The 19768-nt window shown below is 45.6% G+C and overlaps 1 protein-coding gene across 2 annotated transcripts in view; it reads right to left on the bottom strand.

Moving 5' to 3' along the window:
• LOC138453642 (pantetheinase-like) overlaps positions 1 to 19768 on the bottom strand; it is a 421456-nt gene that overhangs the window by 303454 nt on the left and 98234 nt on the right. For both annotated transcript variants that reach the window (XM_069606676.1, XM_069606675.1), the window contains one exon: positions 12001 to 12193. In XM_069606676.1, coding sequence (XP_069462777.1) covers positions 12001 to 12193 — 193 coding nt within the window. The remainder of the gene's footprint in view (positions 1 to 12000; positions 12194 to 19768) is intronic.

Below are 19768 nucleotides of genomic sequence, written 5' to 3'. Positions count from 1 at the left end.
CGTACTGAATCATCCAGGTCTGCATCAGTTTATATGCCTTATTAATCTTTTCAACGCCTTCCGTATAAACTCCGGAGAGATGGATCCCGCATTGAGTGTCGTCTGCGCAATTAGTAAAACAAACTCCCCTCTCCTCAAGCAACTGGAATAAATAAATATTTCACCCAAACTGCCACTTCAAGGGAGAAGTTTGCAACCTTTTGCAGGTCTGTCAAACAAAAGAGAATGATCTACCAAGTCAAATGCGGCCAATGGGTCCAGCAGCATAATTATGACCATTTAACCTTTATCAATAGATTGGAGCATGGATAATTTCAAATTCAGCAATGCGGTCTCCATACAGTAACTCGGACTAACACAGATTGCCGTTTGTTGAGAATGTTATTATTGATCAAATGATCTAGGATCTGCTCGTATGCCACTCGATGGAGAATTCTGAGCAGAAATGGTGTGTTGGTGATGGGTATATAGTTGCTGGCAATTGCGTTGTCCATTCTTTTATTTTAAGAGGGTCGTAATCCATGCATTTATGAGCTCTCTGTGTACACAGTTCCCCTTGTAAGATGAATTAACAAATTTGGTACTCGTACCTATGAGTGACGGGAGGCATGCCTTAACAGTGATGGCCGGGCATACATCGCCTTTACAACTGGTTGGTTGTAGTTTACTCACAATGCCTACCATCTCTGTTTAGGTCATGGTCCTAAAATTAAACGTTTCTTTTCCCGCAAGCTGGGAGTCTTATGTACTTATATTTGTAATATTTTCTCCTTCTTTCATCACATTCAGTGTTTCTCTTTTGAGGTTAATGTGATCTTTGATCTTTCTGAGTTTATCGCACATAGCTTCTTGAATTGTGGTACACCATGCAGCATCTTTGATGGGCCCCTCCATCTCTTTCGGGCATGTAATCTCTAAATCCCTCAAGATTTAAAAATAATTCCTGGGTATTGTGAAGGCATCTTGAAGAAGACACAGACAAGTGAATAAAGTATGGGCTATACATTTTTATTAAATCAAATGTATGTTTGGGAAAACAGCCTAACTTGCCTCATGCTAAGGTGGGATTTCCCTACGTAAAAGAACTAAGGATAGTCTGTGCCAGGAAGTCCAAAGAAAATGTCTGTCTGTGTCCAAAACCTATACTTGCCCTCACATCTACTTGTATAAAATATGTAGGGATGTCTGCATCAAAATAAGCAGTGTTCAAATTAAAGTTCAGAGCTTCTTCCAGCTCTTGGCTTGTTAAGGGTTTCCCTTTCCCCAAGTTCAAAATAGTTGACAATGCCAGGGGGTTCCCTTCCCCAAGCTTTCAAGTCTTTCACTTTTCCAAAACAACGCAATTCCTTGGGGCACTTCACAGCTCTTCTGGTTTGGTTACTTTCCACCAATTTCATATAGTTCAGTTCCTTATTTTCACATCACACAAAATGTCCTTTCTATTCAAACAAAAGCTTCTCTGTGGTTGCTTTCAGTGGCTTTTCCATAGATGGCTTTTCCATAGATGGGTGCACTTGTTCTAGGCGCATGGTCATTACAGTGCATGCAACCGACACACTTTACTTGCTTCTTAATTTGCACGTTGCCACTGCTTCAGCTTTACAGTGGTGCTTGCTTCATTCTCATTTCACATTCTCATGATGCTTGATCATTACTTGTTTTGCCACCATTCACTTGCTGCACTTTCACATACACTCCTGTCTCTTGACAATGCTTTTTCATTCGAGTTACATAGTTCCTTATACTCTTATGGCTCTTGCCAATGCTTGTTTGTTCAAATAACAGTTCCTTATATCAGGAAAATCCACAAACTTGCTTTTAATCAGATCGGTATACAAAAAGTGCTTACTTTCACTTTAATTCAGATCAGTATTAAAAAACTACTTGCTTTAATTCAAATCGTCATTCATTGACTGCATTGCGTTCTCGCCAGCAGTCCCGGTGTCCCCTTTCCTAGGTTGAATCACCTGTCAGAGTTTATGGCATTCGAGCAAGGCTTCCTGCTCCCACAAGATCTCTCTGTCGTGCAGCGCATAGCTCCATCTTCCCAGCGGCTCTCCGTGGCTTGGCTCACACCTCTGACGCGTCTATCGCAGCTCAGGCCTCATTTTCCCGCTTCGCCTGGTCACGGCGGTTCCGTTTCTGCAGTTCGCCACCAGCCTCCAGCTTCCTACAGCCTCGCTTCCTGCTGCATACACCCTGCATCTTCCAGGGGTTCTTGAGCACTCTGTCTGCCATGCCAACTTCCAGGAGAGGTCTGCTTTTGTCCAGCAGTCCGTAGACCTGCTTCCACAGCTGCCTGAATTTTTGCCTTACTTCCTGCTTAGACCGCTCATTGCTGACTTTGGAGTCCTGCATTGCTCTTGCTGGCCTCCTCCTCATCTCAGTACATAACTGGTGTTTGTATGTGCGTGTGTCAATAAAGAGAGGATGTATGTCTCTAATTGGTCTCTTGCTCGTCCCAGTACCAAACAGTACCAAACTGGTGTCTATAGGGTAATGATTTGGGGTAAAAATGGGGAAAGGATTGCTAATAGCCTATAAAGGCTCTGGGGACATTGGACTCATGGTGAAAGGGGAATGGGGAATACCGTGTCTCACGTAAGGGTGCTTCATCCCCACTCCCCAAGTCGCCTCCACCCAGGTGATCCTACCTTGCATATCCACCCCCAGGGTCAGGATCCGAAAGCAACGGCTGTTCTCTGGAAACCTGGGGGGAGAATATATTGGGGAAAGAAGTGAGGACGCCCTCAGATTCCTCACTGTATTCTGTTCTGCATTGGCAATGCTATTGTCATACATCGTTTTCCTTGCATCTATAATCGCACTTTTATATAGTTTCGCTATTTTTGTGTATTCATCCTTGCCTTTGATGCATTCAGTATTTTTTTAGATCTTAAAACATTTACATTTCTCAGGATTACACTTTTGTAGTTCCGGTGAGAACCATGTATTCATTCACCTTTTTAGATATTTCCCGAGGAGTGTTCATAGGGGCAATTGTGTTCACAGCTTTGGATGTAGTTTCTAAATATAGGTTAGCTATTTCTGTAGCTGAGTTGAGCAGTGCTAAAGGTGCAATGAAGACTTCCATAGCTTCTGGCGTGAGTTTACGTAAGTTTCCCAAAGTGACCCAAGTGACCTGGAGTCTGAGATGCCCAATATAGACAAAATCACAGTGAAAGAAGTGTACATTATAAAACCCCTTTCACTGAGTGACTTGATATACGTTGTCCTGGCCAGACACCCAGGAGTTGTTTTGATATAAGATTAGGGATGGACTCTGGACTTACAGTCCTTCAGACTAGGCACTTGCACGACAATTACATTAAACCTCTTTCCTTACACGTTTTTGTTTGGATTGCCCTTGTTTGTTTCGTATCCTGTTGTAGTGTACAGTCACCAATTGTAAAATTCTATCGAGAATCCTACAATTTCAAACCCACCATAGAGGAAAAGAATGATGGTAAAGGGAATGTGTGCTTGTATGTCAGGATTGGACATAAAAAAATAAAAGAAAAAAGGTAGAATGGGTGGAGAAAAGTGGTACAAGGATGGGCGTTGAAGGGGTCGGTTTATGAGCATGGGGTGAAACCCCCATTTTTCTTTTTAAAGAAAAACGGCAAATATAGCCTATTCTCCTTAAAGAGAAATTCCACTTTATGACATAAACACCTCATGTCGGCCACCCTCTAAATCCACCCGAGAACCCGTTGAGCATTGCCCCAAGTTGAAAGAATCACTAACCCAGGAGGCAACCTACTAATGAAGAGAGAGCCTTTGGGGTAGACTGATCCTTTTAAGGTGGGGCACCTGATATGAAGCAATAACAGTAATCTTAGTTCACCGAAAGAGCAGCCTAGTGATATCTGGGCAGTATTGTGCACGTTTGTACAACAGAGAGCAGGTACCCCTTGCTCTCAAAAATGAACTGAATGGAAGAACTGCTGAACTATTGCAATTTTCCCGATCTGGTTCAATGTACTTTCCCTGTTCAACACTCACAAAAAACTAATGTTACTCAGGATATTTTCACTAATAAATATGTAAATGGGTAACCCAGGCATGTATAACATGTGACTTTATATGTGCTATCACAAGTGTAACAAAGATAAGAAACCAGACCAAGACTCATTTCTAAAAACTAAGCTTTCATTCAGGGTTTTACATGGGATGACAAAAACAACAAAATGGGTGAAAGGTTAGGGACAACCAAGTCAAAAATTGAGGTTCCAGCAATGCTTGAAGTACCCCTGAATTCGGGGCGAAGAGGCGATATGTGTCCTTTAGTCTGTTCTCGCTTAAAGGCCTTCTTGGCCAACATAGGTTGGGATTTAGTGTTTCCCACCTTTCTCTGGGTCCTTGGTGCCTTTACTTATTAGTTGTGTGGAGTAAATGTCAGTTTCCCCATCCCAAGTGATACACCCATCCTAATCCTAGGGCAAAGATGTTGTTTGTTACAGAATGTGTTTTCCGATAAATGGAGAGTGGTGTTGATGTTGGCTGCCGCTGGGAAAAATGTACATTGCGTCTTGCTGGAAGAAACCAGATCCACCCTCACAAGGTTTGTGGCTGCAAAACTTTCAGCCATTTGGACAATGAAACAATTTACTTTTTTTCCAATGATACCCATGCCCAGTTTTCCGAAATGCTGAAAACCCATTTTGGACCAAGTGTTCCAAGCGCATTTCAAACTGTATCGTTTGTAGTGATTAAGATTTCTGCGTCTGTTTGACTAACAAGGAATGAATGCTACACCCTGAGGGATGTTTTCTGGGGGGAATGGGGCAGGTGGCTTTCTCCTGTGAGCGTCAGCGGGAGGCTCAATAATTTCAGAAGTCAGAGGTGGTGCATTTTGTAGGAAACCTGGTGCCTAAGTGTGATTTTGGGGTTAGGTGATTTCTTTTCTTTTTGTTATTCTCTGGATCTTAAATTCGAATAACAAATGAATAAATTAAACATATTTATGTTTTTCATTTATAATAGTGAAGGAATGTTCAAACTGTGTTGTAGTAGGTATAAATGTGAATAAGACAAGAAAAAAATATGTCTCAATTGCCCTAACTTAGAACTGTGTGCTCTTGTACAGGTCTTGTCCCTGATATGTGTACGCCATTATGAAATGCCAGTTTATTGAGTACAGTTGTTATATAGGTCATGTATTTCCTAACATTTGTCTGGCCATCAGCCTGTGTATGCATGTGTTTGTATGGTTGGTTGTTCTAAATCCCTTGCAGGGGCTGCTGGCAAAGATAGGTTGTGTCGGCAACTTCCTGCATGTGATTTGCAGTGACCATTTCAGGGAAACAGAGATTATTGCAGCAGCTTCATGGAAATGATTTACAGCAACCTGAGGGCTCGAGTCGTACAGAATAGTGGCAGAACTTGTGCATTGGGAAGTGACATCACTGGAATTTAACATATCCTGCAGTGAAATACGCACATTTTATTCAATTTGTCTTTCACAATTGAAGCAAGTGCATAGCACAAATAAGCATTTTAGTATAAAAGGTACATAAGAACCTTTTAGATCTAAGAATCTGTAAAAAAGAAATACATGTCATGTACAGCAAGATGTCAATATGAGATATTTTACACTTCCATAATAAGCAATTTGTGTGGCCTTGTGGCTAGGTATCTCGCCTCACAGCAGGAGAACCTGGGTTCGACTCAGCGCTGCCCAAATAAAATGGGTGCAGCACATTTTATTTTTGTATTCCTTAATCATGTACGGGGGACGGCATCCACTTTCTCAAAAAAGTGGGTGGACTCCATCCACCCGCTTTGTTTCTTACTTGGCCCGGTGACGGTTACTGGCAAGCAGAGATTGGCAGCAACTTCATTCATGTGATTTACAGTGGCTTTTGCAGGCATAGATAGGTTGTAGCAGCAGTCTCACACAAGCGATTTACAGTGACCTTTACAGGCATAGCTAGGTTGTGGATGCAACTTTATACTGACCATTACTGGCATAGATAGGCTATGGCTGCAGCCTCATGAAAATGGTATGACATGCTCCTGTGCAGTGTACTGCTGGTGACAAGGCATTTACAAGTGTGACCCTAGAGAACCAACTGTAAATAGTATGGCTTTTACCTCTTTTTTCAGAAATAGTGCTGGACAAGGCATCATATCAGCACATTATTTTTAAAACATTTCTTAGGAGGGGCAACCTGATGCCACCTTAATTAGGTTGCTTGTTCTAATTTGTGGAAATATTTAGGCCCCTCTACTGAAATTATTCACCAGACATGACTGGCTGTGAATCATGACATTTAATGGGTATTATTCATGTTTCCCTAGAGAAACAATTGTACATTGACTTGGTTTTTACCCCATTTTTCTCATAAATTATGGCACCAAACGCATCATTTCAGAACATTATTTTAAAAGCATTTCTCTGGGGAAAACCCCCACCATCCCCACTTAATTACTTTAGGTTTCCTCGCTATGCCCAGTAGTTTGTGCTAATTTGAAGAAATATTAAGGCCCCTTCAGGCTCACTCAAGAATCAATTAGAATCCAGGTGCCCCTTTAGGAGCTATCTGTCCTACTGCCCCCCAGCACCAAAACCAGCCTCTGCCACTGAAAGAAGTCCTTGCCAAAGAAAGCCTAACACTCTATTTTCATCAACTTCATCATTAATGAGACCATCATTAATGTCTCCTTGAATGGCATCATCTTGGTCCAGGGCTCTCAGGCCAGTCTCCTCCTCTTTGATAGATGCATCCCGCGCCTTATCAACTTCCTTTCCTCGGCTGCTATCCCTTCTTACCCCTCTCTGGCTGCTCTGCTGCCTCCTTCCTCTGCCACCTCTTTGGCACCTTCTGATACTTCTGTGGCCACCCTGTTGCCGCCCTCTTCTGCCAACCCTCTGGCAGTCTCTTCTCCCTCTCTAACTACCCTGCCTTCTCTTCCTTCCTCATTTGCCCATCCTCGGAGCCCTCCAACACTTCCGCAAGGTGTACCTCTGGCCTGTACCCCTCCCTGGAAGTCCTTCAAATGTGGCAACCTGCTCCACATCGATACTCTCAACTCTCGTTCAGCTGTCAAACACTCCTCTGACATCTGCCATTTCCTGGAAGAGCTTGATTTGGATGCACTCGGTCTCACCGAGACTTGGTTCACCGCCAGCTCTGTCGGGAGTTTCGACACTCTCCTTCTCACTGTGGGCAATATCTACAGGCCGCCTGGCCAGGTCGCCGTCTTCCACTCTGAGTGGGCTGACCTCTCCTCCTCGCTCCTTGCCTCTACCTCCCAACTTCTCCTCCTCAAGACTTAAACATCCACCTGGATGCTACCAGCACTTCTTCAGGACTCTTTTGCAACATCCTCGATTCTCTATCTCTCTCTATTCTTCCTTCTGGCCCGAATCACTCTGCAGGGCACACCCTGGATGTTCTGATCTCCTCAGACCACCCCTTCTCCAACCCTCTCACCACTCCTCTCTCTTGGAGTGATCACTTTCTCCTTTCTTCCTACCTCTCTCTCTCCTCCCCGCAGGTCAAGCCGACTCCAGCACTGCCACCTACCTTCTCGGTCATTCGACCCATGAAGCATGTGTCAGTTGAGGCTTTTGCCACTACTTTTTCTCCTTCTCCTGCACCTTTGACTGACTCACACACTGACAGATACCTCGCTAACCTTCATCTCTTGATCTCTAACACTCTGGATATCCTTGCCCCTGTCATGAGGATTAGCTTGAAGCCCAAATCCAAGTGCAACTCTTGGTACGATTCCAACCTTGCCGCCCTTAAGCGCGAGTGTAGGGTGGCGGAGAGGAAGTGGAGGAACTCAGGCGCAACCCCTGACAAACTGGCCCACCGCCTGCTCCAAAGACAGTACAGACTATCTGTTCTCTCTAAGAAGAGAGCCTACATCCAAGCCCGCATCTCTGCGGCACCTAAAAACGTGGCCGAACTTTTCAATATCTGCAAGGAGCTGGACAATCCTGCTGCAGCTTCTACCTCCCCTGTACCCTCCCAGGCCCTCTGCATAGCCTTGCCCTCTCATTTCACTACTAAACCTCAGGACATCCTGTCCCCCATCTCTTCCTCTACCTCCTCTTCCTCCTCCTCTACCACTTCTGGCCCGCATGAGGCCATCTCTACTCCTCCTTTCCCCTATTCAGCCCCGACGATGTTTGTAGACAAGTCCGATCTCATCAAAGCAGAATTTCCCCTTCTCATCCATAACAATCAAGGACCACATCGACACCCTTGCTCCAGCCTTGGCCGATCTCTGCAATCACTTCTTTGACACTGGGTTTTTCCCCTCCCCCTTAAGCACTCTCTTGTGCACCTCCTTCTAAAGAAGCCCTCCGCCGATCCTTCCTCTCCGGCTAACTAGCGTTCGATCTCCATCATTCCTGTCCTGGGAAAATTCTTGGAAAAGCTGGCTATCTCCCAGCTTAATCTACACACTGAATCTGTTGGTTGCCTCCATGACCACCAGTCTGGCTTCAGAGCTGCCAGACGCACGGAAACTGCTCTCCTGAACACCCATGTAGACTTGCTCGCCAATCTTGACTCTAATCTCCCTTCTGTCCTCAACCTCCTTGATCTATCTGATCTTTCCTGTGCTTTTGACCCAGTCAACCAGGCCATCCTGCCCAATCGTCTCAGGGACAAGCTTGGTATTACTGATCAGGCCCTGGCCTGGTTGACCTCCTTTCTCACCGACCGACCCTCTCAGGTTCAACTGGGGTCTTTCCTCTCTTCTATCTATCTCTCTCTCTCTCTCTCTCTCTCTCTAGTTGTGGTGTTTTCCAGGGTTCTAACCTCTCTCCCTGGCTCTTCAACCACTACCTGGGACCTTTTGCCCACTGCATCGCTACTTGCTGCTCCAATTTTCAATGTTATGCGGATAACACTCAGCTCTGTTTCAAGCTACCCTAAGCCACATCTGCTTCTTCTCTCATACAAGACTGCCACAATTCAGGGCTTGTGTACCGTCAATGAGCTCTGCCTTAATGGCAGTAAGACTGAGATCTCCTCATTGCAACAGCCGCTCCCCCTTTTACTCTCTCTCTCTGGCCGCCCACTCTGGACCCTCTTCCTGCTCCTTCCTGTAAGGCTTAGAACCTTGGTGTCATCTTCGACTCCACCCTCTCCTTATTTCCTTACATCTCCGACGTCTCTAAGAAGTCAAACTATCAGCTGCACCTCCTCTGAGGTAGTCTTCCTTTTCTCACTTTCCCCCAGAAGCTCACTGTCTCCAGAGCTCTGGTCCTCTCTAGGCGGGACTATTGCAACAGCCTCATTCTAAATCTTCCTGCCTCTACTCTTTCGACCGTTACAACTTATCCAGAACAGGACTGCAAGACTTGTCCTTGGCCTCAAGCCCAGGGATCGTATCTCTCCAGTTCTGAAATCTCTTCACTGACTCCCCGTAGCTGCAAGGATCAACGTCAAGACCCTCTACATTGTCAACAAAGCTTTCTGGGACCTGGAACCGCTCTACCTCCAACTTTCTCTTCCAAAACATCTTCCTTCTCGAGCTCTCCGCTCATTCACCTCCAACTCTCTGAGGGTCAGACGCTTCTCCAAGCAGAGAGTTGGGAACAGATCTATCTCCTCGGCTGAGGCCTCATGCTGGAACAGTATCCCTGCCCCACTCAAACTTGAGCAGGACCACCTACAATTCCCGGAAGCAACTCAAGACCTTCTGCTTTCTCTCTTCCTCTCCCTGCTGATGCACCTGGCTGTACCGCGCACTGGTCACCCTCTGAACTGGGGCCCAGGCTCCTGCATGTCCAGTTGCCCGTGCACTGCCTCTGGATCTGTATCTGCAACCCTACAGTCCCTCCTCTCTGCACTTATGAGCCACCTGGTAGCTGCACTAGTGAGTTTACTGCACTTCCCTCCCCCCGGCACATCTCCCCTTCCCTGCACTTCCGCGATCTGTATGTAACAAGGCCTAGTAAGATCGTTATATTGTCCTCCCATGTTTCCCCTCCTTGTCTTGTCGCGCCTAGAAACCCTTGTGTACAGGCGGGTTATAGATGCCACATCATATCATATCAACTGATGAACTCTTCACTGGAAACAGGAATTGTATGAATATTTTTCAAGATGGTATATGTGAAACCACTACTCAGAGACCCGGACGAATCCCCCACAAAGCCAAAACTTTAAAAAGCTATGTATACTGACACATTCTGAAACACATGGTTTAACGACATCCTAGATCATGACCCATGAGAGGAACATAATCAGCTCTAGTATGTATCTGGGATGACCATCCAATCAATGCAGACACCAACAGCACCTCAGCCCTACTATCCTGGACATTAATAATGGGTTTTAACATTGTTAGCCATGGTCCTTAATAAGAAGACTGGAAAAAGGTTGGACTACACAACACAACGTTACAATGGATGAAATCTTTCTTCGTGGATAGAACAGAAATCACCTGGCTCACCCATGGAGTCCTGCAAGTATTGAGCTTATCACCCATCCTTTTTAGCATCTCTATAGCTCCACTTTTGAGGCTCATACATAAAAAATAACAGACTTACCTTCTACAACTATGTGGATGACACACATGTCATCTTCAAAATGACCAGCAGCAATGAGACCAAAACTGCCTTCCCTAACTGCCTCACAAAGGTGAGTTCATGGATTACAACTAACAACTTAAAACCAACATGGACAAAAGAGAAATCATGTTTTTCGCACCAAACAAAGCACCATATGCACAAGTAAGTTGGCCAGAAATGGGCACCTAGCCAAAAACCTCAAACATAATCAAGAATTTTGTGATCCTCATGGACTATGGGTTCACCCCGGAACCACAAATCAACGCACTAGTAAAGAAATGTTTCTACAAGCATTCCGCAATCAGATGGATTATGTAATTAATTACCACACAGGATAGTTTCTATCATAGCGATAGTCCCCGCAATAATCTACTACACCAACAGTTTATACTTTAGCATGCCAGACTGATTCACACAGCAAGACTACGACTGAGGCTCGGAAGGAAGGAGCACATACCTCAAGCACTAAGAAGTCTCTGCTGGATGCCAGCTAAAAAGAGAAACCCATTAAAGACACTGAGCACCACCCACAGAGCTCTTCAGGGCTGTGGTGCCAAAATAATCTAAGCAAAGATCATCCAATACCAACCAAGAAGAACATTAAGGCTCAGCAGTGACTTACTATTAGTGAGCATGCTCTACACCAGAGAGATGCACGAGGATCAGTGTTTTCCAGCATGGTGCCCAAACTATGGAAGAGTACATCAAGAGATCACAATCAAGGACCACTTTACTTTCAGAAAGATAATAAAGACCTGGCTCTTCAATGCCTTTTAAACCAAAAAACCACCCAGCAACCAAAAGCCAAATGATGTCATACAACAACCAACAACTCAGCCCAAGGAACCTGACAAGAGCCCTTTACCTGTGTTTAAAACATTCTGCCAAGAGAAAGGCATACAATCCACCTCAAGAGAATGCCATACCAGCTGCGCCGACGTACCACAACTATGCATTGTAGCCATGCCCCACCAGATGGAGGCTGCAAATGGCCCCCCAAGCCTCTCCCTCCCCACAAACATTTTGTAACTTCGATGCTCAAACCGACTATGCCCATACAAACAAATCCACTTCTACAAAGCAATTTCAATAACAATACCAACAGAACATTACCCCTCTACACTCAACGTACACAACACAGTCTTGCCCAATGCCCTCCTAGCTCCAAGCGAATGAAAGGCTCCCCTCTGGACAAATGCCTACATGCTCTAAACACAGGGTCCACAAGCAGAGTTCAGGGTACATTTGGGCTGCCTATATCAACACAAATGCAACACTTCTTGCATTTTCTAACTCTCCCCACTAACTTATCCCACTCCCTCTTTCAGATCCACCAAAGTCCATGCGAATAGCAACAGTGAAAGGTACAAATCCTAATAATATAAGATACCATAAATCAGCCAAATTACAAATATCATAGATAAAACGAAAAGTTGTTGATTAGTATATGTTCTGCTTACCTTGTGATAACGGGCAACTAATTTCCCTTCAGCATCAAACACGACATTGGTATTGTATTGATAACGCCCATCCTTGGGGCACGTAACATCAGTGGAATTGCATGGCTTTTTATCTCCCATGTTGGCAGCCACATATATAGACTTATTCTTTGCCATGCAGCTAAGCCTTTCCAGAACTGGAGTTGGGCCAAACCTAATGAGTTATGAGGAAATAAAGAGAAAAGTAAGGGGACTGAGTAGCTCAACTACAAAGGAGAACCCCATGCACATTGACAATGATATTTCACAATAAGATTGATATAATGTTTAAAGTGCCTTCCCAAAAAATCCTTTACAGACAAAGACTGTTCGCAAAATGCTCATCAGCAAATCTACATCTGAACAAGTGGAACGCTAGAATTCCTTTGTTTAATTATGTATTCTGTATTGGACAACTACAAGCATGCCACTCACAACTTACTGCACAGGCCCTAACATGCAATACCTTATTAGCCATATAAGAAATATCACATTTTGTTATTCATGTGGCTGAGAGTAAGAGTGCTTTGCGTGCTAATGGCATATATTTACATCCTGAATTATGCAGAATATCTTAGTCAGACCCACCCACTCCCACTCATGAGCCACATGCATATTTATGAGCAAGCAATATACATATCCACAACACCAAGATAGTTATGGTGAGTTTAAAAAGGTTTGGAAAAAAAACTTCCACCTTAAATGTGAAAATAGGAAAGTCCATCTGAGCCAAGTCACACATTCCACAATGCTAAGTAGTAGCCATTGCTGGAAGCTGACCTCCAGTTCTGAGCCACAACAGCAAGACATTGTGGGTATGCAAATTAGCCCAAATGCATACCTTTTCTCCAGGAAAATGTCTTTGTCTAAGATGGCAGTGCTACTTTATACATAGCTTACTCAACCAAGACAGATATTTTGCAAAGCTCTCAAGACACCTACATACCTGGTTTCACCCTTATTAGGGATCATCAGTGCAGTATAGTCCTGACAACAGAACACCATTGTTTTTGGAGCATTTGACCAGCAACACTGATACTCATACTGTGAGAGCAGACTCCACTTGGCCAGTTTGCTTCTGCTTCAGCTAAATAAGCTGACAAAGGTATCGACAACCACAGTTCTACTGCTGCTACTGCAACTTTGTATTTTAGGCAACTTACAAGACTGTGCGGCCTCTACAGGTTGGCAAGGCACTCTTCTCCATTGTATGGCAACAAAAGGGCAGGCTCTGTGCCTTTCCTTTCTGTCTTGCAGCTACCACAAAATCTGCCTTTACTTCAGGCAACTTCCACAAGACTCTTAGACCTCTACAGGTTGGCAAGGCACTGTTCTCTCTTGTATGGCAAGAAAGGGCAGCCTCTTTGCCTTTCCTTTCTGTCTTGTAGCTACCAGAAAATATGTCTTTAGCTCCCAGGCGGCTTCTTCCTAACTTGAACAGACTCGGCTCTACAGATTTGACTGAGTTACTTTTAACAAGTACCCAGGTCCCTTCCCCAGCTTCATACATATTCTTGTCTCCAGTAGTTACCCCAAGGCTATATTGCCACTCCACCAGCCTTGAATAACTGTGTCACCCATGTATCAGAGGACTCTGTGGTTACAACCTCTTAAGCATCTTTAAAACAATGGTGTTCAGTTTGTAATTGAACTGGTTTCACTTTAACATGGTTTGCTCTACTGGCTTGGGTAAATCTTGTTCTTAGTTTGACTTCAGCAACTTCTACGACTTGTACATAAGTATTCAGTATGTTACAAGGAGTCAGTTTGTGGTCACACTTCCTAGTGAACTGCCAGCCTTGTGCTCTGCTTCTTCTACTGCTACTTCTGCCGACCTTCCAGCTCCTGCACCAGCTTCTTTCTACTGCTCCTTCTTGCTGCAGCCTTTTATGCCCCTGAGGTGGGTTAATTCAGGCGATGGCTTGATCTTGACAAAAGATATTAGGCTTGCCTGACCTTGGCTCCTACAAGCCTCTTCAGCCCTCCTCTTCAACACAGTCCCTGAGAGATTCTGGGACATGTAGTCTACCATAGAGAACTTTAGTTTTCTTACATCTTTAAAAGGTTTAAGGATGATGTTTCCTCCCTTGATGTTATTGAAAGTGGAGTTATAGGGTTTTACCTTTTAAGAGAGAGATGGGTCAGGAAAGGTCACATGTTCGCCATTCCCTTTGGTATACTTTTGGCATCGTAGAGGTTATGGGGATTTAGGGGTATAAAAGATTGGTTCTTTGGGTTCAAGACTATATTGAATCACTTCTTTAGAATGTACCGGTCCATCCCTAATATGAGGTCAAGATATATCAAAACGGCAATAAGCATGGTCTATATCTGTAGTAAGAGTATTCCTCTCCAGGGAGAAATACCATGTCTCACCCTGCGATCTCTCCCCAACGCCCTGTGCATTGTCTCCACCCAGGTGATCCTCCCGCAGTAAACCACCCCCAGGATTGGAATCAGGCAGTGTCTGCCCTCTCCTGGCCACCTGGGAGGAAACTTTAGGTAGGGTTTAGTGGGGGATCTGCAGGATTCTCCACACAGGGCATGATAGGAACCTTCTTTAACCAACATTAATCTGCTTCAATGCTTTACTGGAATTTTCCCTATGAAGTCAGAGGCCGACAAGCAAGCCTTCTTTGGGGAGTCAAAGGCCACTGTGAGGCACCAGAAGTAAGAATATGCACACAGTATTGAGGGGCTCACAATTACTTTATTTAAATAAGAGGGTTGGGGTAAAAGGCCGCGCTATCCCCAACTCTATGAGGGGTTATCTTGCCTCAGCAAAACAAACTAATGGACCAGTCGTTGTCAGAATGTCCATAATAAAGATATCCACTTTCCTGTGTCCAAACCCTTATACTCAAATCCTATGAGCCTACTATGGGGTAAAACAATATGTTTGCTGCGGTCCTGCAGCTGTACTTCTCCTACGGTCTCTCACTGCCCATTTGGCCTAGTAGTGACCGTGTACCGCTTTCAGGACAGTGATCTTCTCCCTCTTTCTTTTCATGTCACAAGAACAATCCTTTCCCTGGATTGCCAAAAGACAGGGGAACAAGCCCTTCCCTGGTCTTGATTATGCCAGGGGAACAAGCCCTTCCCTGGTCTTGGTTTGTTGCCACTGATGGCTATACTAGTTATTTTATCCTAACCAGTATGGACTTGTTGGGTGCACAGGCTCATCACTGTGCATTGGTGGACCCACAACCCTGTCATAAATAATTATTTATGTTCCCACTTACTTGTGGCTGGCAGCTAATTTGTTTCAAATGTCTGTTTGCTTTCCCCTCAATTAATGGCATGAGGCAGAACTATTGTTTTATTCACAGCTTAGCCACAGCCTTGGTGGGCCATCCCTTTTTGTGGGTTTTTCTATGGATCCGTGGGAAAACACTAAAAGGTTTTCTTCACCATTCTGTCCCCGCACCATCCTTCTCACTGGTATCGGATTTGTTTGATCAAGCATAGTCTTATGTTGGTTTAGTGTCTATTACTTAATTCAGGTTCTGGTGAGGGGGGTCTCTTTAACAAGGGTTCTCCTCCTTCTCCCTTTCATTCTCTCCACGTTGTACCTTTCTTTCCCAGTTCCGCAGCCCGTTTGCCTGTGGTGTTGTCGGACCTCTCACTCATTCCGGGAGACCCTTCTGACACCAGTTAAGGAAGCTGAAAAGACTAGAGTGGGTATCTGTACTTTTATATTTATTTATTTATTATATTTGTAAAATTGTATATCGAGGCGCTGCCCATAGGCATCGAGGCACTGCTATGGTAGGGTAAAGGCACAATACTTAGATTCAGTAATATATGCACTAACTGCAGACAGTTTTAAATAGGCTTGTGAATTCTTAAATGAGTTGTATGAGCATAGAGTAAGGAAGAAAGGCGGGTTAGTTGTGAACAATGGCAGAATGGTTTATTTAGACTAGATATACAATTGTGTGTGAAGATCCCCCCCCACCTGGGCTACCTGTAATGGAAAAGTTAGGGAGTAACTTATCTTGATTTTTACAGCCAGGTCCAATTATGTTCAATAACCTTCTGCTTTCTTTAAAAGGTTCTACCACCCCAAAGTACCTTAGAGGCCACAGGAGAACAGGATCCAAGATGAATCTGGGACCCCTGGACAACCCCTGAGACTAGAAGAAGCTCTTCCTCGTCACAGTAAGGTTGGTTCCTTGGCAGGCGAAGTGGCATTCTCGGGTTCACTCGACGATTTCCTCAGAGGATGGGCCCCCCCATGGAAGAAGGAACCACTAGGATGCTGAGACCATGAAGAAAATGGAACCAAAGTCTTACTGAAGTGCAGCACTTTTGCTCTTTGCAGTGCTCTCGTTTGGTCGATGATTTCTCCAACTGCACAAGTCCTGTGAAGATGAAACTTGCTGCTGGCTCCTTAAAGGCTTGCCAGATGAGCGTAATATCATTAAGACCTTTTTGATGGCTTCTGGCGGCGACGGTTGCAGGTCACCTTTGGTGTCGGGTTTCAGAATATTGTGGTTTTCCACCTTTTGGTTCTTCGGTGTTGTAGCTGCAGCATGGACCTCTGAATGGCTTCTGGCAACCTGGACTCAACCACTCTAGTGCACCTCGGACCCTCACCAATTATGGACCTTCGGGATGTCTTTGTTAGCAACAAGTGGCCGGAAACTCACCGACGGATCTTCCTCTGCACTCAGCGACTCTGGACTCTCTCAGGCAGGAAAACGTCAATGATGATGGTAAGGATGTACCTTGAAACATTCTTAGGCAGTTTGAAACTTTCACTGCTCTGGGTTTCCAGCAGCACTATGCCAGGGTACACCCTCTTCTGTGTGGTAGACAGCAATGGCTTCCAGCAGTCACGAAACGCACCTCTGGACCTTGGGTGACACCAATGGACTTCTTTGACTCAAGATGTCCGGGCATTCCTCTTCAGGACTCACAAAGACCCATTCTCCAGACGGCAGGCACACACGACTGGCTTTGAGGGTACTTCTGATGAAGAGTAGCAGTTTGCACGATGGTCCCTCGTAGCTCAGGGAGAGGTCTCCTTTGCAGGTCATCTCTGGATCAGCCCTTGAAAGAACACGGCAGCTTTTGGATAACACGAAGAAATTGCATCAGCAGACTTCTCCTTCAGCTGGGCTTCAAGGAACAGCTTCTTCGTGTTTCAGCTTCGACTTCAACTTCTGAACAAATTGGTGAATGTGCAGTCCCCTGTTGTACACATTGGCTCCCATTCACTCAGGCTGAGCCGGGCTTAGTCAACAAATCCTGCAGAAGGGCATTCATGCAGGCAGGCAGCCCATCAGGCTCACAGGCATTCAGGCCATTCACTCCACCCAGACACCCATAACGAAGAATCTGGATTGGGGCAAGTACCCAGCCTTACAGTATACTACACTGCATTCATGTCAGTTTCAGTCAGGGCTGTCTCAGTCATTGGCCCTCATTCCAAGGTTGGTGGTAGTCATGGCGTTATTAGCGCCATGACTGCCACCAATAACGGGACCGTGTTCAGTCCCGTTCAATGGGGACTTACCGGTCCAGTCCGACCTTGGCGGGACTGGTAAGTCCCCATTGAAAAAGCCATTCCCCATTCCCATTTGAGCCCCCATAGGGCTCAATGGGAAGCGGGGAGGCGCTAATAACGGTACCACAAATTGCGGTACCGTTATTAGCTCTGAAGTCCCTTACCGGGCCCCGTACATAACGCCTGGTAAAACCAGGCGTTAAGGAAGGGACCCGCTAAGGGACCTCGGAATAGGGCGCAAAGGGATTACCGGCACCAATGTCCTTAACGGTGTTGGTATCCCTTTACGCCCACCTCGTAATGAGGCCCATTGTGTCACACACAGAACCCAGACACTCATAACACAAAATGTGAGTTCACTTCAGACTCCATTCATACAGGTCCCACCCCTAGGGTGTATATAAAACATGCAGCCTCTGGGAAGGATCCAGTCAGTCTGAAAGGGGGCAGCCCCAGAGCCATATATGGAGTTTCCAACCAACAGCCAGTCAGGAGAAAAGGACAGAGTTAGGGCTTCCCAAGACTTTGGGAAACAAGGTAAAAGGCAATAGAAACCAAGAGGCCATAGGGGCCACCTTGCCTTCCTGTAGGAATCTATTGATTCCTATGGCATGGCCTGCGTGACCCAAAATGGAGGACAATCAGAGCCACTGCCAAGTCAGCACATAGCTGCCACCAGATCATACCCTGTTCTGTGGGCAACACACATGTGCCCAAAAACACACAAAAGGGGTACAAGGCTATTGTTCTCCAAAAGGAAAACATGACGAGCTGCACTGCCAGAGGTCCAGGCTGGTCCTCAGTGGCAGAAAACATAGAATAAACACACACAAGAAGTGGTAGGACAAGGACTAGGAGGCCCTGTGTCTCCATAAGGCATTTCCAGCATCACAGAAGCCTTCCCACTCCTAGTTTTGTTTTGTTATTTGTCTCAGTGACCTGTGCTGGGTAGCGCTCTCTGCCTCTAGGTGCTCGACCTGTCTTCCTCTTTGGGAGACCCCCCTTTGCCCAGCAACCCGCATTCACTGCACCTGTAGGTTGCCTTCCGTTAGTACTGCAGGGCTTTACAGTGCGTTGTCTATGGAAGCCACGCCTGTTCAAAGACCCGTACTCTGCCTGGTGCAAAGCGGGTTGTCTGACTCTTTGCACAAGTACCTTTTATCTTGCTAGCAGCCGTCTCCAAACCTTCTCTGTCTCTCCTCTTCAGGTTCATGGTCTCTTGCCCTGCCAGCGCTACCGTTATTCTCTTCAAAACCGGGTAGTAGTCCTTCATTATTGTGAATACTTTTGTCAAACACAAAGAAAGGACAAACTGTCAGAGATATCTTCCTCTGCTTGTGAAGAGTCTGATCCCCTGTCCTCCCCTTCCTCCTCACCTCTGATCTTTCGATGTGAAGCAAGCTTCGGATTGTCTTGTGTTCGATTCTTTCCCTTTTTTTTTTTGCAGGGAAGGACGACCGTGAAAGGACGCCACAGTGACACCCAATGGGTGAACTGTGGCTACCCTCCTCAGCCGTAATACTGTGGGGAAAAAGCCGGCGGCATAAAAAACCCCAGAAAGGAATGCTTCAACTGAAGAGATGAGTGAACTCGGAATATCCGGATTAACCTGAGTAGGTCCAGTAGTAGTAAGTTTGGATCGCCACAACAATGTACAGGAAAAGGCAGGCAGTCCGTAGGCAAGCAGGAGTCGGTGCACAGGAAGAACAACAAAGTCACTGGGATAAGGCAAGGCAGTCCGTTACACAGAAAGTGGTCGATACACGGGAAGTAAACTCGTAGGTAAGACTGGAAGGAGGAAATGAAAGAAGGTAAGGCTGAAGTAAAGGAACACCAGACGGGAGGACGGGACAGGAGGAAGAAGGGAGCGGAAGGTAGAAGGAGAAGGGTAAAAGGAACGGAGGCGAAGAGATATGGTGGAAATACAAAGAGCAAGGACAGGAGGAAAGCGAGGCGAGAAAGAGAGGGCAAAACTCTGAAGAGCGAGTACAAGGAGTATGGAAGCGCAGGCGATCAGGAAAACTGTTCGTTGCAACGCATCCGACCCCGGAAGTGAGCGGCTTATAAACGGGCGTCGGAATGCGTTAAAAAGACTAGACTCGTACTCTGCGCTTCGTTGTACGTGAAGGAACCAGTAATGGAGGACGCAGCTTCCATTTAGTCCACAGCCGCCAGGTTCCTTGAGGTATGACAGTATGCCCCCTCCTAAGGTCCACGCCTCCTGGCTTGCTCGGATTA

The sequence above is a fragment of the Ambystoma mexicanum genome, chromosome 4p (genome assembly GCF_040938575.1).
Source record: "Ambystoma mexicanum isolate Mex_15411 chromosome 4p, UKY_AmexF1_1, whole genome shotgun sequence".
Lineage (NCBI taxonomy): Eukaryota > Metazoa > Chordata > Amphibia > Caudata > Ambystomatidae > Ambystoma > Ambystoma mexicanum.
The sequence above is the reverse complement of the archived record's forward strand: the minus strand, read 5'-3'. Positions and strand labels throughout refer to the sequence as shown.